Source organism: Chiloscyllium plagiosum, chromosome 9 (assembly GCF_004010195.1).
Source record: "Chiloscyllium plagiosum isolate BGI_BamShark_2017 chromosome 9, ASM401019v2, whole genome shotgun sequence".
Classification (NCBI taxonomy): Eukaryota; Metazoa; Chordata; class Chondrichthyes; order Orectolobiformes; family Hemiscylliidae; genus Chiloscyllium; species Chiloscyllium plagiosum.
The window spans coordinates 66567126-66589582 of record NC_057718.1 but is presented as its reverse complement, the minus strand read 5'-3'; the positions used below and the strand labels follow the sequence as shown (position 1 = coordinate 66589582).

At 40.4% G+C, this 22457-nt stretch overlaps 1 protein-coding gene across 9 annotated transcripts in view; it reads right to left on the bottom strand.

Moving 5' to 3' along the window:
- LOC122552912 (rho guanine nucleotide exchange factor TIAM2) overlaps positions 1-22457 on the bottom strand; it is a 370627-nt gene that overhangs the window by 3576 nt on the left and 344594 nt on the right. For all 9 annotated transcript variants that reach the window (XM_043696131.1, XM_043696135.1, XM_043696133.1 and 6 more), the window contains 6 exons: positions 18794-18973; positions 16270-16388; positions 14845-14953; positions 5812-5870; positions 5573-5678; positions 2996-3083 (listed from right to left, as the gene is read on the bottom strand). In XM_043696131.1, the coding sequence (XP_043552066.1) occupies positions 2996-3083; positions 5573-5678; positions 5812-5870; positions 14845-14953; positions 16270-16388; positions 18794-18973 (661 nt within the window). The remainder of the gene's footprint in view (positions 1-2995; positions 3084-5572; positions 5679-5811; positions 5871-14844; positions 14954-16269; positions 16389-18793; positions 18974-22457) is intronic.

Below are 22457 nucleotides of genomic sequence, written 5' to 3'. Positions count from 1 at the left end.
TGAACAGGGTACTGAGTTGGATGATTAATTAGATTAGTGTCTTCAGTGGAGAGAGAAGATGACACAGAAAACTTGTCTATTTTGATAATGCACAAATTCACATGGTAGAAAAGAAGAAACTGGGAGACTGAAAGTTTACAGGAGGCAAGCTATAAAGAAATATAGTTGAACTAACTGGAGAAGTCAGTGGCTTTTTAATTAATAGACAATGGAGCCAAAGAAATGAAGCAAGTGCTGAAAATGATGATGGGACATGAGTGGAAATTAGAAGCTAAGTTGATACAATTTTCAGATCCAGTGAGAGCAGTCATCAATATACTAGGCAAAAAAGATCTAGGGGAGATAGCTTGAGTAGGATTGGAATAAAGACTTGTCTGAATCTCGCAAAGAAACAAAAATATCACTAGGGAAAAGCACTTTATTTTTGGAGAAAGTGAGTCAATTTAAAGGAGAAAATTTTCTTGGAGAGAACATGATCAGGCAGAGATGGATCAGCGTTGGATGGTGACTGATTTGGCCAATTTTCAAGAATGAAGCAGAAAACCCAGAGAGACAAGTGAAAATGGCCATGGCCAAGAAACTGAAAGTTAGTGAAATGTATGGCATCAAATAATTGCACATGCAAGATAGAAAGAGTCGACAAGGGAAGAAAAGGAAGAAAAAAAGTCAGTTCAGTAGGACAACAACAGCTAAAAATGACAGCCCTATTATTATGCATTTTTGGAATAAGGTAGAATTAGGCTGAACAGGGTTAGTGGACTAAGAGGTCAGTAACCATGAAGGGAACATCTCCAAAGGAAGATGGGGTCAATGATAGTCTAGGAAACAATGGCTTGATGTTTGGCTCTATCACCAAAGTCTAGGAGAAAAGAAACAAATTTCGGAGACTTAGCACTCCACCTCTGCAAGGTATCAATACACCAGACAAGAACAGCAGTATGTTATCAGACCTGCAGACAAACAATGTTACGGTTGGACTTAATGGTATAGAGTTAGCAGGTTCAGAGGAAGACTAGTTAGTAGAGAGCAGAGAATTTAAGCCAGGCAATGTCATACTGACAGTTCTCAATGAAAAGATCAAGATGAGTTAAGAAACCAGAGGCAGGGGGACAACAACTGTAGGTTCTTATTTCAAATCCGGAGAGCTGATGACTGATTTGCATATTAGTAGTGGTGTATTCTATTAACACAATTACATTTCCATTACAATTTAGCCCAATAATTATTCTCACAGGATAGATCAAGTCTAATAAAATCCAGAATGCAAACCTTAATGCTAGTTTTGATGCAACATTGAAAACTACATTCCCTATGAATTTCACCTTCACACCACATTACTGATACTTCTCCCAGAACACAACGTTCAGCTTACTTTCAGCACAAAAAAAAGTTCCCTATGGGTTCGGGTAAAGTTTTCTTCATTTTAAGAATAGCTACTGATCTTGTGTGAAAGCAGCGATGTCATCTGCTTGTAGACCATATTGGACTTAAGCCTCAGTCTTCAGCAGTATGTCCTCCCTTAGCATGCTTTGGATATCAAACCTATACCCTAAATGCTTTGTAAATGATTGTACTATGTATATATGCAAGTTTGGTGGACTGTCACTTTAAAAGTCAGATCACATGACATCATTGTCCATTAGGCAGGGATTCAGCTATGTCTAATCTTGCTATCTGCAAAGCAGACACCTCAAGTAATAATGATGTTGCTCAACACTTCAGTCTCCTTCTGGAAAGCTGTTAACTCAAGAATGCAGACCTCAAATTTCAAATAATAGCAGTGGTAACCAGACCCACAGGACTAGAGACTAGTGATAAGATGATCCTGAAGCCCAACGACAGTACATGGATAAAGTGTGATCTATGAGGGCAGACCAGTGATCAAGTGGGGGAAATCCTAAAAAGAGAAGCAGACTTCACAGCATACTTAAGCTTGAAAAGCCAGTGAAAATCTGAAGTGCAAAAGGCAGAATACTTGGCAAGCAACAAAAATATAAATAGGTCATGGCAATAAGCAGAGTAGTAAATCAGAAGTTCGGACAAGGAGTGGAAGGGACTGAACACTTGGAAAATATATATGTGAAAAAATAACAATTGATACCATTTAGGAACCCCACTAGCAGGAAAGCAATCAATCAGTTAGTTTTAGAGGTAGTAGGGTGCCGGTCAGACCAGGGGTAGGAGTAGGTTGGACAAGTTCCCAGTTAAGTAGGTTGCAATCTGGGCAGGGAATAAGGGATAGAAAGCCAGATGGTTAGGGTGTAAGACATTGGGGCGTGATGGTCAACTGTGGAGCTGGGAAAGTGGATGCAACTCCAGCATAGGGCAGGGGGGGGGGAAGGAGGTAGAGAGGGCAGAACCAGAAAATAGGGAGTGTGTGTGTGTCCAACAGCACTGAAGGACGGAGTATGGAATGAGACCCATCTCTAGCTGAGGGAAAACAGGGAGTGTGTCTGGCACCATGGGATATCTGCTGGTGGGTGGTTCTGGTTACAGTCTGAGAAAGTGTAGGGCCAGTTGAATAGTTACACATGGACCATGGAACTAGGTTAGACCATGGAATTAACAATCTAACTTTTTCCTCAGTAATTATTTACTCAATTCCATCAGAACCCTTCAAATTCTCTGATTTAAATGAAGACATTGGGAGCTCCAGGCATAAAGGATAATTTTCAATTTCTAGGGCAATTTTTTCCAGAGTCTGGTACAATGAGGACTCTGCAGGGCCTTGTGCACAGCTCACATTATATTGGAATAACGAATGCCTGGCTATCGGAAACTCTGGACTAATGGTTCCATAGATTAGTGAGTGGTTAACTCCCAAACTTTTAACGATGGATAAGTGGTGGATAAGAGATATTGTTATAACAGACTCATACAACTCTTTGAAGATAATAACATTGTACAGCATAGGAAAAGTTAAGTCCATAAGAAGTCATATTTAAAACCCTTCTGGAAGGTGATCTTACATACTGAAAGGCAGTATTCAAGTTACCTGCTACACAACTGAAAAATTGTTTCAGGCCGTCCTTCTAATTCAGATTTAGTGTGGATTAATTCCCAGATGCAGTTGGTGTCTGTCCCTGAACAAAAAGAGAACCAATTAGTGAAGGCAACTGCAGAATGAAAATGTCTCTTGCAATGTTTTTATGCCACTTCCTGATTCTGGAGTTTCTGGAACAAGAGCTGTAAACCAAGACCCTTAAAAAGCTGCAATGGCCTCTAAAATAATCAGGTCTTACAGAAAACTCAAATCACATTCATGGAATTAATTGGAATGGTTCTTGAAGGTTACTGCTGGTAAAATCAATTTCTATGCTGTTTTACAAAAATAGTTATAGCTCTGTGGAGGACTTTTCAACAGTTAGAATAAAATGCTTGCTTGTATTGTCATACATTTGGGCACAAAAGAGCTTAAAAATAAATTTAATTGTGGAAAATAAAGTTTTATTGATTATGTGGGGTGCATTTATATTAAATCACTCCCCTTAAAATACTGTCGTGAGGAGATTTGGTTTCAATGTAATTGCAAAATGGACCATAAGTAGTCAGAAAATCTTCTTACATTGCACTATTCTATTAACTTGTACTATCTTTGAAAACCAATTTACTCAATGTCTTAATCCTCTCATCTACCATAGCCAACACATTAGTACCATTACCTTTTAGGAGAAAGTGAGGGCTGCAGAAGGGCTCATGCCTGAAACGTTGATTCTCCTGCTCCTTGGATGCTGCCTGACCTGCTGCGCTTTTCCAGCAACACATTTTCAGCTACCATTACCTTTTATCATGAAACTGACAACTATGTAGGCAAACAGTATACAAAAGCCAAACTGACTGCCTTCACATACTACTTCATCAATCCACTACTACCGATGTTTGTTACTTCCGATGACATTCCTTGTGTTCCACTATCATAGATCAGAGGAACAAAGCAGTCTTGATCCATAACTATATCTTACTGGCGACTAACAAATCATTGTTTAAGGAAAAAAAGTATGCAAAAACAAACCAAATCCATGAAATGCTTCACAGAACTGTACGGATGTAAATAGGGCACTAGGATTATATTTTTTAAAATTTCAAAAGATATACAGCAAATAAACAGGCCAGTTGGTCTAACTAGTTCATGTTGGTATTGTACCTGAACCTGCCCTATTGGTGTGCTCCTAAATCTGATATTGGAATCTCCCCAAAATGCTGTTCAGCTTCCCCTTAAATACATCTATCATATTCACTTCAATTGAGTTCCATTTTGTTTTGTCAAGAAGGTTCTTCTGAAATCTATATTGAATTTTTTTTTTATATTGATGGCCTACAGTCATGTTCTTCCGCACAAGAGGAAACATGCTTTCTCTATGTACTCTGTCAAAACTCTATCATGATTTAAACAACTCCATTGGTACCCCTTAGTCTCTTTATTTTAAAACAAAAAAACAGCCTGTCAAATCTTGCCTAATGCACATATCCCTGGTCCCGATACAGGTTTAGCATAGCTTCCCATTTTTCAATTCCATCCCTGTATAAAGGAAAGTCTAATATTTAATTTATTTTTTTTTACATTGCTAACCTGTGGTGCAACCTTTGGTGACAGCTTAACTACATCTGAGATCCCTTTGTTTCTCTGCCTCACCCAAACTTGCACTTTACATGTAAACTCTGACCTCACTATTCCTTCTACAAAATGTACACATCTTCCTACTTCACTTTTATTGGTGAACTTAATTTGTCAATTATTAACCCATTCTGTCAGTTTACTAATATCATTCTATCATTTGATGAATCCTCTCCAGTGTTTACAACCTCCCAATTTAGTGCCTTCTGAAAACTTAGAATTTGGTCTTTTAATTCCATAGTCCATTGTTAATGTAAACAATCCCCATCTTGTGCATTCTCTCCAGAGCAATTATGTCCATGTATTTCTATTTAGTTTCCTTTATGATTGCCCATGGGTGGGTTAGTAAAATGTAAAGATACAACCTGCATTTTAAAGTAGTAACACTGTAGGAAGGACGACCCTAACCATTTTTATCCTTCTTGCTCAAACGTCAAGACCACAATTTTTTTAAAAACGTATATGTAACAGCAATGTGGCTGATTCTTAAATGACATCTGGGAAGTTAGGGATGGGCAATAATTATGTAGACCAAAACTGCACACAATACTCCAGTTGTGCCCTCATCAGAGTCTTATTTCATATTTATATCCTTACTTTTGTATTCTATACCTCTGCCAATGAATAAGAGCATTCCAAATGTCTTCTTTATAACCTTATCTACTTGCATTGCTACCTTTCAGGACCTGTGCACTTGCACGCCAAGATGTCTAACTTCATCTATGCCCCTCAGTACATTCCATGTATTTTACTGTTTGACCTCCCTAAACACATTACCTCACACTCATCAGAGTCAAACTCCATCAGCCCTTCGTTCAACACACTGTGCTGAAATCAGCCAGCAATCCATTTGACACTTGTCCCCTCATTGCCCTTTCTTTCACTTTGTTAAAGAGTCTTTTATGGGGTAATTTATCTAAGGTTTGCAATTTAATTTCAATCACTGAATTGAATTACCTGCAGCATTTCCCAATCTGACCTGAAGAGCTGACAGTGGAATCAGCCATCTGAATTTAAACTGATCGATATCACCAAGGATGTAAGCGGAGCGTGGTACTGTTCCCTAGGAAAGAAGGCAAATTATGGTAGTCAAAAATTTAAACCCAATTAGAGAATACTTGTACAAGGAAGGGCAAGGTCCATGCCAAAAAAAAGGCACTGTGTATGCATTGATAAGAGTTAAATGTGTCACTTACGGTTTTCTTTTTAAATTTGTAGAGCTCCTTATACACCAGAATGACAGCTCGCTTAAAAACTAGGGAATGAAAAAGACATAGTGGTTAATCTCAGCCTTCTGGCTGTTGATTTAAATAAAGCTTAATATGAGTTGTAGGAGTGACACATTCACAATTAAGCAGAATGTTAGTTGCTAGAAAAGAGAGGTGAACAAAATCTTGAAGTTAATTATAAATACAGAACAAAGCCATGTTTCTCTCTACCAAAATAAAAGTAAAATTCTGAAAACTGCATTTTAAATAAAGGAATAGATTTTTTGAAATATTTCCATTGTTTCTCCTTTATTCTTGTCCATGGGTGGATTAGTAAAATGTAAAGATATAATCTGCATTTTTTTAAGATATTTTTATTGAAAATTTAACATGTTTTTACAAACTTACAAAATAATACACATAAATACAAACATTAATATACAATTAAATATTAAATAAATAATAACCAAAACTTAATAACAAAAAGAGATAAAGAAGAAAAACAAAACAAAACAAAACTCAACTAACCACTAATTTAACCTATAACTAAAAAGAGCATATAATAAAATATCTTACATTACTCAAGAGAAAATAAAGATAACATAGTAATTAAATTGTGAAGTACATGCTCGGAACGAATTCACATCAAGTCGTGATAAATCCCGTATTCATGCGGGATTCCTCCCCCAAAGGCCCCCGGACCAGCCAGAACCGCTACCACAGCTAGATGAAAGCCCTTGACAGAATGACCGAAATATCTATCTATATAATTCAGGAAGGGCTGCCATATTTTATAGAATAATTCAGTTTTTTGGTGCATCATATTTGTAAGAAAGTCAAGGGGAATACATTCCATGACCAACCTATACCAATTCGAAAGTCCTGGAGGGCCCTCAGCTACCCAGTTTACTTAGATATTCTTTTTGCACAATATGGGAGAATGGAGAATAATTTCCTCCCGTGCACATCCAGGGAAGGCAAACTCGAAAAGCCCAGGAAAAGAGATACTGGATTTACTCTAATTGCCGCTCCCAAGATTTCTATCAAAGCATTTGCTACTCTGACCCAGTATTTGCAGATCTTATGACATGTCCACAAGCAGTGTGTGAGAGTGCCCACCTCTATTTTACATTTGGGACACATTGGAGATGCTCCTGCCCTAAATTTTGCCAATTGTTCCGGTGCTATATGAATCCTATGGAGTATCTTTAATTGAATGACATGGGTTCTATTACAGGTGGAGATTTTTCTGTCATTTTCCCAGATGTCGTCCCATATTTCTGTGGATATTTCCAACCCCAATTCCTGATCCCATGTTCTAAGCAATCGTTCCATATCTTCCGAAACTTCATTATGTAATAAATGGTAGAGAGTGCTGACCGAGGGTAAACCCATTGGCCACAACACTTTTCATTCCCTATCTGATTTATAAAGGCTATCTAATAACGTAGTCTTCTTCTGTATGTAATCTCGAATTTGGAAGTATCAAAAGGGGTCTCCATTAGGTAGTCCAAATTTCTGGTGCAGCTGTCCAAAAGACATCATACCCCCTCATCAAACAGACCCTCTAAACAGGAGGATACCCCCTGTACCTCCAGGATTTAAATGTGGCATCTGAGAGCCCGGGTTGAAAACCCCATGCCCCTACTATAGGAGTATAAGGGGAGGTTTTATGTGAATTACCCTCTTTTTGCCGCATCATCTTCCAGGCTTTAATTGTGTTTAATACTATAGGATTTTTACAATGGTCCATAATGACTTTCATCTTATTTTTATAAGCGGTCACTTTGCTTGAGAAGCCTCGATGTCCAGCCAGATTGATTGCAGGTCAGACGAGACCCAATCGGCTATGTAGCTTAATAGAGAACTCAGCTGATACTTCCTAAAGTCTGGAAAATCCAGCCCTCCCCTTGCATGTGGAAGCTGTAGCTTCTTTAACTTAATGAGGGGCCGTCTATGATTCCAGATGAAAGAACCAAGCCAACCATATAATCTGAGCAACGCCGACCTTGGCAGCATCACTGGGAGCATTCTCATAGGGGATAAGGGACAGAGCAAGACATTCATTTTAATTAGAGCTATTCTACCTAGCCAAGAAATTGAAAGATCCCCCCAACGTTGAAGGTCCGGCCTTATCCTTTCCAGTAAATGCACAAAATTGACCTTGTACAGCTGGCCAAATACTGGGGTGATAAAAATACCTAAATATAAAAAACCCTCCAGAGGTCACCGAATAGGAAAATGAGATCTATCCAATAAGTGGGACATACTAGCGAGACCACCCATCGGCATGGCCTCCGATTTTGATAAGTTAATTTTGTAACCTGAGAATGCACTAAATAAATTAAAACTTTGATCAGGTGGGGCACGGACATCAAAGGATTACTAAGAAAATGGAGAACATCATCTGCATAAAGGGTAATTTTATGTTTACCCGTGCCAACCCCCAGGGCCGTTATATTAGAATCAGCCCGTATAGCTTCTGCTAATGGCTCAATTATTAGTGTGAATAGTAATGGAGAGAGATGACATCCCTGACGGCAGCCCCTACCCACACTGAAGCTATCCGAGCCTAAACCATTGGTGATCATGGCTGCTTTGGGGTCATTATACAATATTGAGACCCATTTAGCAAATACCTTTCCAACGCTAAACCTTTCCAGTCTATAGAACAGGTATGATCATTCAACCCTGTCAAATGCCTTTTCAGTGTCCAATGAGACTACTATTCCTGGTATTCTTTCCTGATGACAGACTTAATCACATTCAAAACCATTCTAATATTATTAGATGGTCTACAGCCCTTGATAAACCCAGTCTGGTCCTCTAATATGATATATGGCAATACCCTCTCTAGCCTCAATGCTAATGTTTTAGAAAGAATTTTAAAATCTACATTTAGCAAAGATATTGGTCTGTATGATGTGCAATCTTCTGGGTCCTTTCCTTTTTTGAAAATGAGAGAAATATTTGCGGGAGACAGCCTTGACTATATGAGTAGTTGTACATGTCCAGAAGTGGACCAGCTAATACTCCTGTAAACTCTTGGTAGAATTCAAGCTGAAATCCATCTGGACCAGGTGCTTTACTACTCTGAAGCTGCCTGATTGCATCAAGTACTTCCTGGGTTGTAAGGGGAGCATTCAGGACCGACACCTGTTCCGGGGTTAAATCCAGAAAGGCCAGGCTTTTAAAAAAGGACTCCATCTTCCTGGCTCTATCTTCACAATCCTGCGATTTGTACAAATCAAAATAAAACTTTCTAAAGAATGTGTTGATCCTTTTATGATTGTGAGTCAGAGTACCAACACTTTCCCTGATGGGCGTGATACTTGAGGGGCCTTTTTTTTCCTTGCGAGAAACGCTAGGTATCTACCAGGCTTATCGCCATATTCATTAATCTTTGCTGTTTGGATAAGCGTGGTATTCAGGACTATCCTAAGGGCCGTAATCCTTTGTAATTTAGCAACAGAGGGCCTATCAACGTACACTGTCTCAGCTGCCTTTAAGCGAGCCTCGAGTAGACGCTGTTGTTCTCCCTTATGTTTTTTCTGGATCGCCGAGTATGAAATGATCAGACCCCGCGCATAAGCCTTAATGGTCTCCCACATCATCGACGAGTTACTAGCCTTACCTGAATTAATTTCCAAAAAAAAGTTTTGAATTCTTGAGAGAAATATTTTACGAATTTACTATCCTTTATTAAGAAAGAATCCATACGCCAATGTCGGGGGGGGGGGCATCTCGTTGTTCCTAGTCTTGGATTTCCATATACACTGCAGTGTGATCGGAAATTATATTACTTATTTTGCAGGATAATATGGAATTCAAAAAGGTAGAGGGGGCAAAAAACATATCAATTCTGGTGTGACACTCGGGTGGAGGCACCTCCACACATCTACCAATCCTAGCTCTTTATTCAAATCCGCCAATTGCCTGGATCTGGGGGATATACCGGCAGTACTGCTGGGTATCCTGTCTATCTCCGAATCCATACCGCAATTAAAATCTCCTCCTATAACTGTGTAATGAGCCCCGAGAACCATCAGTTTGGAGAATGCTTCCATTATAAATTTGAAAGGATGTGCCGGGGAACAATAAAGATTCAAAATCCATATTCCTCTCCATTTATAAGGGCTTTAATCAGTATGTACCGTCCAGATTCTTCTTTTATCTGACTTAAGGTTTTGAAAGGGAGATTCTTCCAAATGAGAATGAGTACTCCCCTACAGTATCATTAACCACACGGATTAATTCTTACAATCTATTTAAGAGAGTCCAAAAATTCCTTGGCCTTCTTCGGCGATCCAAAGTTATAGACAGATCCTTCGTGGTCAAAACGCAGCATCGCTGGGTAGCGCAAGGAGTACTGGATGTTTAAGTCCCTTAGACGCTTCTTCATTTCATCAAACGCCCTCCTCTTGCAGACCAAAGCTGGGGAAAAATCCTGAAACAGCATAACCCTAGATCCTTTATATGTCATGGCCTGGGGATCTTTCCAGAGGGTTCCGGAGGCTTCCAGGAGCTTTGCTTCTCTCTGTAACATTGAAGCCGGAACAGGACCGGGCGGGGGCGCTGGCCTGACCCGGGCCTGCGTATTGCAACCCGGTGGGCTCATTCTACCCGCACCTGGCCTGATTCAGCCTCCAGCTTCAACATCTGAGGGAGCCATTGCTCCAAAAACACTGCAAGCTGGCCTTCCTCTTACCGTTCGGGAAGGCCCAGCAAACAAATATTTTTTTGACGGCCCCGATTCTCGAGGTGGATGTGATCTTCTAAGGCCCGGACTCGCTGTTCGAGAGTCTGGATCCAACACAGCTAATTCTGCAGCAACCTCAGAGGTCGGGGCCTTTAGCTCTGCCCCCTCCAATTCTATGTTTGATTTTTTTCAATATTTCGGTCGTGCTTTTGCAGTGCGACCGAGAGCGATTCCCACCTACTTCTGGACTCTTCTATGAAGACGTCGATTTTCTCTTCCAGCTTAGTAATAACACAACAAGACTAGCCACCGTAGGTAAGTCCCCTGGGGCGGACATCTCTGCTGCAGCTGGGGAGGGGGTGGGGGGAGAGGTTCCTGCCTGTCATTTTAACAAAGCACCAAATTACTCAGGTTTGATGCAAAATGACTAACTGTATTAAATAAAAGTTACTTTGAATGGTTTGGCAGGTGTGGTGGAGGTGGGCAGCCCACTTTGCCTGAGTCTTGGACAGAGCACTACAGACTCAGACTTTCTGGGTTGCCGCCATCATGGTTCTCCCCAACCTGCATTTTAAATAGTAACACTGTAGGAAGGACAATCCTAAATTTTTTTTATCTTTTTGCTCAAAAGTCAAGACCACAATTTTTAAAAAATATAAATGTAACAGCAATGTGACTGATTAATTGACATCTGGGAAATTAGGGATGGGCAATAAATGGGCAATAAATCTTGTTTGCAGTCTCTCCACAGCGATTATGTTCTTCTAGTAATGTGGTGACCAGAACTGCACACAATACTCCAGCTGTGGCCTCACCAATGTCTTAGTCTAATCGTGAAATTTTGACTTTTCTATTCTATACCTCTGTCAATGCATGAGAGCAGCCCATTTGCCTTCATTACAACCTTACCTACCTAACTTGTGGTGCCCATGCCCCTGAATGAATAATAAAAAAATTCTCAGCTTGCTCCCTGCTAATTCAGTGGATAAATGTATTATGAAACTCAGGCATCCAGATGTCTGGAGTAAATTTGATAATCTTAAGTGTAAAACAGTGATAAAGGGAAGATGTTGCTACGAGTGGCCTGATTGTACAAGGCAAGGATGCAAATTGATTTAAGTTTGCAGTCTAATCATTATCTAGGTGATTAATTCTGGAAGTATGCATGTTCGTTGGGGACATGATTGGGCTTGGCTGTGATCTCTTTCTACTGCCAATTGGTCACCCCTGTCCAGACTTATACATGAAAGATAGTTGTTGTGCCAAACAGGTGTTGATATCTGAAGCTTTTTTCTACTTCAACCTCTCATCATAAAGTAATTAAGAAATTTTCAGTTGCTTTGCACTACACTGCCAATTTCCAAATAGAATGATATAAATGATACAGCATAGAAGGGGGGGCCAATTTTGCCATCATGTCTATGCCAACTCAAAGACACCCAGGTGCCCTTTCTAATCCCATCTTCCTGAACACGGCACAGAGCTCTGCACCTTACAGCACTTAAGATCCAAATCCAGGTACTTTTTTAAGAATGGAGATTAGATTAGATTACTTACAGTGTGGAAACAGGTCCTTCGGCCCAACAAGTCCACACCGATGCGCAGCCCACCCATACCCCTTCACCTAACACTACGGGCGATTTAGCATGGCCAATTCACCTGACCTGCACATCTTTGGACTGTGGGAGGAAACCGGAGCACCCGGAGGAAACCCACGCAGACACGGGGAGAATATGCAAACTCCACACAGTCGGTCGCCTGAGGCAGGAATTGAACCCGGGTCTTTGCATCCACCACCATCTCAGATAGCAAATTCCAGACACCCACTCTCAAAGAAAAAGGTTTTTCCTCACATCCCTCTTACCCTTCTGCTGCTTAGCTTGAATCTATGACTCCTGTTTTTTGAACACACTGCCAAAGGATTCAAGTCCCTATTATCTGCTTCATCTTTATCCCCTCAGAGTTTTGTATATCTCAATCATACACTTAGCCTTTTCTGTTCCAACGAAAACAACTCCAACTTCTTTAATCTCACCTCATAGTTACAGTTCCCCAGCCTTGGCAAAATTCTAGTAAATCTTCTTTGCAGTCTCTCCACAGCGATTATGTTCTCGTAATGTGGTGACCAGAACTGCACACAATACTCCAGCTGTGGCTTCACCAATGTCTTAGTTTAATCATGAAATTTTGACTTTTCTATTCTATATCTCTGTCAATGCATGAGAGCACCCCATTTGCCTTCTTTACAACCTTATCTACCTTACTGCTACCTTAAGGGACCAATGCACTTGCACGCCAAGGTATTCTCACTTAATCTATCCCTCTCAGTGTATTCCCATTTATGTATTTTACTGTTCGACCTCCCTTAAATGCATTACCTCACACTGAGTTGAACTCCATCTGCCACTTTCTCACCCACTTCACCAACCAATTTCTCTCATTTTGGAGCTTACAGCTATCCTCCACACTCCATTACATGGCCAACTTCTGTGTTGTCTGAAATTTCCAAACTGTGCCCCCCAGGTCCAAGTCCAAATCGAAATCGTCGATGTATAACAGAAACAGCAAGGGTCCCAACACCAAGCCCTGCAGAACACCACTTCAAACAGCTTTGCATTCACAAGTGCAACTATCGACTATTACCCTTTGTTTCCTGTTACTAAGCCTACTTTGAATCTTTGACACATTACCTTGTATCCTAAGGGTTTTTACTTTTTTTTAATCAGTTTGCCATGTGGGGTCTTACTAAAATCCATAAAGACAACATCCTCTGATTCTCCTCGTCACTTGCTCAAAGAATACAGTCAAATTTAAAAGACACAGCTTTCCCTTAAATCCACCGTGACTATCTCGGACTAGTCCATGACTTTCTAATTGTCAGTTTATCTGATCTCAGGATTGATTCTAACAATTTGCCCACCATTGAAGAAAGACTAAAGAGTTGCTTTTCAGACTGGAGGCCTGTGACCAGTGGCGCGCCACAACAATCGGTGCTGGGTCCACTGCTTTTTGTAATTTATAGAATTATTTGGATGTAAACACAGGAGGTTTAGTTAGTAAGTTTGCAGATGACACCAAAATTAGAGATGTAGTGGACAGCAAAGAAGGTCACCTCAGAGTACAATGGGATCTTGATTAGATGGGCCAATGGGCTGAGGAGTGGCAGATGGAGTTTAACTTAGATAATTATGAGGTTCTGCATTTTGGAAAGACAAATCAGGGCAGGACTTATACACTTAATGGTAAAATCTGAGGGAGTGTTGCTGAACAAGAGACCTTAAAGTGCAGATTCATAGCTCCCTGAAAGTGGAGTCACAAGTACATAGGATAGTGAAGACAGCATTTGGTAAGTTTTCCTATATTGAACAGAGCATAGAGTATATGAGTTGGAATGTCCTGTTGTGGCTATACACAACATTGGTCAGGCCAATTTTGGAATATTGCGTGCAATTCTGGTTTCCTTCCTATCGGAAAAGTTTTCCTATATTGAACAGAGCATAGAGTATATGAGTTGGAATGTCCTGTTGTGGCTATACACAACATTGGTCAGGCCAATTTTGGAACATTGTGTGCAATTCTGGTTTCCTTCCTATCGGAAAGATGTTATGAAACTTGAAAGGGTTCAGAAAAGATTTACAAGGATGTTGCCAAGGTTGGAGGATTTGAGCAATAGGGAGAGGATGGAATAGGCTGGGGCTGTTTTACCTGGAGCATCAGAGGCTGAAGGGTGACCTTAGGGGTTTATAAAATCATGAGGGGCATGGAGAGGATAAATAGGCAAGGTCTTTTCCCTGGAGTGGGGGGGTCCAGAACTAGAGAGCATAGGTATAGGGTGAGAGGGGAAAGGTATAAAAGAGACCTAAGGGGCAACATTTTAAACACGAAGGGTGGTGTGTGTATGGAATGAGTTGCCAGAGGAAGTGGTGGGGGTTAGTACAATTACAGCATTTAAAAGGCATTTGAGTGAGTATATGAATAGGAAGGGTTTAGTGGGATATGGGCCACGTGCTGGTAAATAGGACCAGATTAGGTTAGGATACCTGGTCGGCATGGACGAGTTGTTTCCATACTGTACATCTCTATGACTAGCTGGAGTATAATTATTTTGCACTTCTTTTGTATACTTTTCAAACAACAGAACCACATTTGCATCCTCAGGTCAGAGGACTGAGAAACATACACATGGACTCAGTTTGCTGCTCCAATGGGAATTTGCTTTTTTCTCAACCATAAATGAGAGTTTATGCATATTACTCACTCAATCTGGTAAAGCTTAATTAAATCAAGGAAAACCCTTAATCAACCCCACATTCAGTACTTACCAAAGACTGTCAGTTCAGGATCTTTCCTCATTCGACTCAGGGATGGGAATGGATTTAACCAGGTAACTGAAGAGTATAATAATAGCTCACCCATTGAAAGCTCTGTGACCTAAAACAGCAAGTTGAATATTTAAGCTCCAGAACAAAAGCAAATCCCTAAAAGACTGCCAAAGACAAGGACAACAACATTGGCTCAGTGGAAGGTGAATTTGATCTTGCTGAATTCCTAAGTGTCCAGGGATGTGCAGGCTAGATGGATTAGCCTTGGGAAATGTGGGGTTATAGGAATGGGCTGGGTCTGGATATCCTTCAGAGGGTCAGTGTGGATTTGATGGGCAAAATGACCTGATTCCACACTCTAGGGTTTCTGTGATTCTAAAGGCAAAATCAGATCAGGAGTGAATTAAATTTGTGCAAATTTTCTTGTTGATAATAGTGTGATGAAACAGAATACACTAGAGTACATCTATGTGCACATGGAACAGTCTGTATTAAATTATTGATCATCTGCCTGTCCTTCCAAACTTGATGTCAGTGCAAAAAGGAATGTAACAGAATTCAGATAACATACTCTCCATGGGTAAGGGGAACATATAGCTGAATCTCCCTTGAGGTCTGGCTCTTAAACAAAAGATGAGTGGACTAATCTTGAGTGTTACGTAATGAACATGTTCTGATGAAATTGACAATGTCAGAATTACAACATTAGCTTGTATTAATTTTCAGTCAGTAGTTTGTGGAATTATTCTAGAGCAGAATGCACACATGGGATACAAGAACACTTCCAAAGCCCTGGCATACTCGACTGGGGTTTGAATGCCTTAGACTCTAAAAATAATGGTTCTAACTACCATCCATTAATACTTGGACAGAAAATAGTAATATCCAAGAATGTTAATGAATCAATTTCTAAAGGGTCTGCTTGCATGTTATTGCCTAAAATAATTCATCCAGGTTTGATTTTCAGGATACAAACCATCCACCAAGACCCGGAAGTCTGATATCCATTTCATGCTGAAGTTATTTGGCTCAGTTACACCTGAGAATTGATTTCAGTTTCTTAAGCTTTGTTAAGGAAATGAAAATTCAGTCAAGATTCTTACATCGGATTGCTAACTTACAAACCCAAATGGAATTGTATGATTGAGGACCACACTGGATTTGACTGTGATGTCTTTACAGTATCTGGATTAGAGTGGTGCTGGAAGAGCACAGCAGTGGTTTCCAGCACCACTCTAATCCAGAATCTGGTTTCCAGCATCTGCAGTCATTGCTTTTACCCGGTCTTTACAGTATGCCGACACTCACGGTCTCAGCTTAATTGCAAGGACTGTCCACTATGCAGAGGCACGAAATGGTAACCTGTGTGAAGCATAAGGGGGGCAAAAAGAGGAAGAAATAAGTAGCTGATGCTAACAGTATTACCTCTTTTTTAGTTCCCGGCTGTTCTGCAACCAACTGGTCAAATACTGTGCCATAGTCGTCATAGATTTTTTGCATCTCATTAATATGACTGGCCACTTTCTCCATTGCCTTTAGAGCTTCTGGAATGGAAAAATAAAACAAAGTCATTCAGCAAAAAAATTACAATTGCTGGTTTTCATCCTTAAATCCTCAATAATCTGCATGTACGTCAGCAAAATATTTACAGATGGCTACCTTCTTTGGCTTCGCTTTTGTTGATCAGAGTGAAAGATGTAAAATTTCAAGAAAAGGTATTTTGTCTGACTTCAGCAACTAGAAGTGAGCAACTACTGCTGGTTAGTAAAACTTTCACTGTCTGTCCTATCTTTAATATACAGTTATGGTCTCAGTAAAACATCTTCCACTGCACCAGGGTGACATTTTCTACTGGTGTAGAAAATATAGAATGAGACTAACAAAAGATTAGCAGTGACAAGAATCTCACTTCATTCACCTGAGTTGGATCATTATGTATAGAAACTCCAAGGGAAAACCTTGCTAATCACGCATGCATAAGTTTATAGGTAAATTTGTATTTTCAGAATTATATTTGCAGATACATTCTATTTTGCTCAAATATGCAGAACCTGCAGGCAGTCAATCCGTGTAACATTTTGTAAATTCCACTTTGGAAATAGAACCAGTCTGACTTATGATTGGGATGCAGGCTCTAACCTCACACCTTTAAGGCATTATCTGAGCTGAGGTGTCACCTTTTGTTTTAAAACCTTAAGTTATCTTGAGAATGTGACTGAAGAGAAATTCTGGGATTTACATATTAAAGAACCAAAACCAGCACACCAGTCTAAAAGATGAAAGACTTAACAAGACTGTTCAATATATCACTGTATGACACTGTAATCTATTGCTATAAATTCTGTGTCTTATGATCTTATATTCCACAGCCACCTGATGAAGAAACAGCGCTCCGAAAGCTAGTGCTTCCAAATAAACCTGTTGGACTATAACCTGGTGTTGTGTGATTTCTAACATCATCCATCCCAGTCCAACACCGGCACCTCCATATCATTACTTTCCAAAGACTTCAGCTAACAAATTTTGTTATCTGTGGAATTCTTTATCACAGCGGTCTGTTGAGGTTGGGTCATTAAAGTATTAAATTTTTAATGAATAAGGGAATCAAGGGAATGGGGAAAGGGAAAGTGAAGTTGACGATCAACGGGTCAGCTTTGATCTCATTGAATGGTGGAGCTGACTCAATGGCCTACTTCAGCCCCTACATCTAATGGTCTTACCATTGGAGTATTCCTTTCTCCCTTAAAACTTGCATTCTTCCTCAGATCCCAACTCCCACTGTCCAAGCCACTTACTAGGGTAAAACTGAAGAGTGATAGGTTAGGAGAGCTACTAGTGAAAACCTTGTGCTACTGGCTAAAACATGTTCAAGCAACAATCAGTAATATTGCATTCCTCATGAGAGCGAGTGATGAAATGGCAATGTCACTGGACTTGTAATCCAAAACTCCAGGCTAATATCCTAACATGTTCAATGGCTGATGGCGAAACTTGAATTCAGTAAAGAAAAAGACAACCCTGGAATAAAACCCATGCTCAAAGATGACCAATGTCAGTTGTAAGAAGCCATGTGATTCACTACTATCCTTTAGGGAAGGAAATCTGTCATCCTTACCTCGTCTAGTGCTTCTAGACCCAGAGCCCACATCCCATGAGTGAGCAAATAGAAGATAAAAGATGATAGCATCTGAAAACCTTTGAAAAACATCTATTCATACATAAAAATAATGTACAAAGTTGGTAAAAGTAATTTGATAAGGTAACTAGACAAAGATTGGGGTTTAAAACAGGGCAGGATGCATACGCAGCCTGCCTTCAGAGGGGGGGGGGGTTGAACTGAGACGGGAGGATTTACATATACCAAACTCAAACCAAAAGAAATGTTCATCTCTTCTAGATTTCTATCCGGAATGACAGTAATGGCTTTTGTTTTGCCAACTACTTTTATAGGACATGTAAGGGATATGTGCCAAATGTAGACAAATGGGAGTTAAGGAAACCTGGTTGGCATGGACAAGTTGAACTAAATGGTGTGTTTCCCTGTTGTATGACAATATGTGTGTGCATGCAAGTTTCCAAATGAGAACCTGATCAAAGCTTTTCCTGTAAACTGTACTGAATAATTTTAGATTAAGAATTATTAAAAGGTGCTAGACTCAGGGAGCTTTAGAAATTAATAAAGATTAGATGTCTAATCCGAGGGATAACTGTGAAGATGGTGCTCAAAATTTTTCCCCCATATTTTCCTGCTATAAGATTCTGAAATTGCTTTCCATTCAATTCATTACCCAACAGCTGGGACCAGGCTGGCACTGGACACCAAATACAGCTAACTAAACACTCCTCAACCCCTACCACTTCTGGAGATAATGCTTTTGGGTAAAAAGAAATTCAATGGGATTTTAAGACTAGTCATGTCTTGATCTTTGGCTTGTCATTTAGTACTGACCTGTTAGATGATAATGCTCCTCACTCTCTGGATCAGTTAGAGACACGAGCTCTTTCAGCAGGAGCGGATATTTCAGAACACGTTGAACAGGCTTGATCAGATAAGACTCCAGGGTAAAAGAATGCTGTTTTGTTGGATTCCGGGCATCCAAGAATTCTTTGAAGGCTTTGTAAGTTTTAGCTAGGATAAAAAACACTTAATTAGGACAAAATTTAAGATGAGAGGAGGAAGATTTAAAAGGGAACTAAGTGGCAACCTTTTCTACACAGAGGGCAGTTTGTATGTGGAATGAACTAACAGAGCCATAGAGATGTACAGCACAGAAACAGATCCTTTGGTCCAACCCGTCCATACCGACCAGTTATTCTATATAAATCTAGTCTTATTTGCCAGCATTTGACCCAGATCCCTCTAAACTCTTCCTATTCATATACACACCTACAGGAAGCAGTAGATACAGGTGTAGTTACATGCTTAAAAGACATCTAGATAAGTAAACAAATAAGAAAAGTTTAGAAGGATATAGGCCAAACGTAGGCAAGTGGAACTACTTTTAGTTTGGGAAATTTGGTCGGCACGGTCAAGTTGGACCGAAAGGTCTGTTTCTATGATGTACAATTGGAATATCATAAAACACACTGAAAAGAACGAGATTAGAGAAAACAGTTTTTTTTTTAAATGCATGACTGTGACTTCAACCATATGGCTAAGGCTTTGAGGGGTATCACTGCTGAAGTGATTTCAAGCACATGAACAGTAACTCTATGGAAAGGAACAATGATTGTGTTGACTATTTTTAAGCACTTACTGTATTCAGGTTACTAAACGTAGAAAGCGGTTTTCAAACATGCTTTTTGTTAATTATTAGCTACTTTCTGAATCGTGATTTTTGATTGGTATTTTCCATACTTGCTTGCTGGTGGGATTCTTGTGTGTCAGGTTGTAAGTTGTTCCTTTAATGAGTAATGTTTGAGTAGAGTTTTCAATATAATGGCAGGGACCATATGAATAAACAGTTTTTGTTATTAAAGTACAAAAATAAAAATTAGAGGAGAAACTCAGGAGCCTGGCAGCATCTGCAGAGAGAAAGTAGAGCTAATGTTTCTAGACCAGTGACCTTTCTTCAGAACTGATAGCAGCCCGCACAAGGTGGGGCATGGTGGTGGTGCTGGGGAGAGGAGGAGAGAGTGGGTGGGTAGAGATGGAGCCCAGAGAGAGAAAAAAAAATCAGGTAAACAGATGGTTAACAGTAAGCAAGAGAAGAAAAGCAGCTGGTAACATGGACCATAAGTAAGTGGAAGTGGGTTGACTCTGCTGAAAGCAGCCCATGCCATGACAGAGCCTGGGGGTTTGAGGGTGGGTCAAAGGTCAGAGGTGGTAGTGTTCAGTCTCTAAAATTACTGAATGCAATATTGAGCTGAAAGCTTTAGGATCCGCAAGCATAAAATGAGATGTTTTTCATCCACCTTGCATCGGGTCTTAGTGGATGACTGAAGGCAGCCTGATACAGAAATGCCGGCCAGGCAGCAAGGTGCTGTGTTGAACAGGCAGACAACTGAAAGCTCGGCATAATTTCTGCGAATAGAACATTGGCGATCTGCAAAGCAGTTGCCCAGGCTGCATTTCGTCACCCAATGTATAGGGGACCACGTGTAAGCAATAAATGCAGTAGACTAAATTGAATGAAATGCAGGTAGCTTGCAGCTTCACCTGGAAGGTGTGTATGGAGACTTGGATAGTGAGTGAAAAGTGCTGTATCTTCTGTGATTGCATGGGAAGCTGCCTTAGGGAGGCATTGATCAGTGTCCTGGAGAGACCAGTCCCCTGAGGAAGGCTGAAAGGGAGGGAAAGAGAATACATGTCTGATGGTGACATCTTGCTGGAGGTGGCGGAATTAGTGGCTTACGTTCCTTTGTGGATCTGGTGAGGTGGGGAGTGAGGATTGAGCAACGCTATCACTGTTGTGGGAAGGGAAAAGGGGTGAGAGCCAAAGTGTGGGAAATGGATCAAACATGGCTGACCTATCAACTTCAGTGGTGGGGAATCCTCAGTTGAGGAAAAAGGTGGACATTTCTGGAGGCCCTACCCTGTGGAAAGTGATATTGTCAGACCAGACATAACAGAGACAGAGAAACTGGTAGTTGGTGTGTTTGTAGTGGATATCAGTGGTCGGCCTATCCCCAGAAATTGAAATGGAGATGCTGGGGAAGGAAAGGTGGTTAAGAAGCCATTTAGCACGCTTGCCTTCATTGCACAGACCCTTGAGTATAGGAATTGGGATATCATATTGAGGTTGTACAGGACATTAGTAAGAGTCAAAACGTATGGCGCTAGAAAAGCACAGCTGGTCAGGCAGCATCCGAGGAGCAGGAGAGTCGATGTCTTGGGCATAAGGCCTTCATCAAGAATGTGGAGGGGGAAGGAGATAAATGGGGGGTGGGGTGGGGCTAAGTGGGAAAGATAGGTGGGATGGTGATAGGTGGATTCAGGTGGGAGGTAAAAGGTAATTGTGATAGGTTGGTGGGGAGGGTGAAGAAAATAATCTCCTCAGTGGAATAGAGATATCGTTCATACTTAGCATACAAGCATGATCTTTGCTGAGGTTGAGATAGAAAACTTACGCTCTTAAATTTCTGGAGAGATTTGGTTTACTGCTTAAAAGGTCCTCTTCCTCCCACATCTAGTATTTAATATTCCTGTGTGTTGCCTCTGTTCATTCTCCTGTCACACCACAGGCCTAAGGCATAGAAACTACAGTATGCATGACTTGGAGAAAGTGAGAGACTGCACTCTGCACCACAACACTCCTTTCAAACTTCTTCAACTTTAAGTACAAACCTTTAAATATCTGAAAACAACAGCCAAAATCTAGAACCAAAATATTACCTGTGGCACCAAAAATATGGGCACTATCCAATCTAATTTGTTTGCTAGCATTTCTACCAATCCCAATTTGTGAACCAACTGCACTCACCGGAGTGATCAATATAATTCAATTGCTTTTCGATTTCAAACAACTTTCAGCTTGGAAATGCCTTGACACTGGCTCCAAAATACTTCTACTGTCCCATGGAGGAGTTTAATATCAACAGGTCATTCTCCCTGGAGTCATGCTGTAGTGATTGTAATGAGGTCAGCCAGCTGGACCTCAAAATGTGAGTTCCCTATTTGGGGCTGTTAATCTGGTCCAATTAGCAGCTCTGGCTGACATATAGGTGGTGAGATGATTACACTCTGGTACCTAATTCTGAATGAGGCAGTACTAAAGTCCAGGATTGTTCAAGTGTAAATAAAGGGCGATTTGATGGTGGATACCAGTTTCTGTGGAATTATTTTAATACAACCTAAATTGGGAACTCAAAGATGTTGCTACAGGATTTTATGGGAGGTGGTGTGATGGTAATCAAATTCATGAGACTTCATTGCAGTACATGACCATGGAAAAATAGGTTCTAGTGGCTTGTACAAGTGCAGGATCTTCAAATATAATTTTCGACATGCTATCCTGTAGGATAGCAAAAAGTCATCCCACATTCTCACATGTAGTCTCTAAAATACTAGTGCAATTATCAAAATAAATCTCAAGTCCAAAAGAGAAATGCCTCAATTTCAATTCACAAAGTACTGGTACAACACATTAGTACTACAGGCAGATGGGGCTATA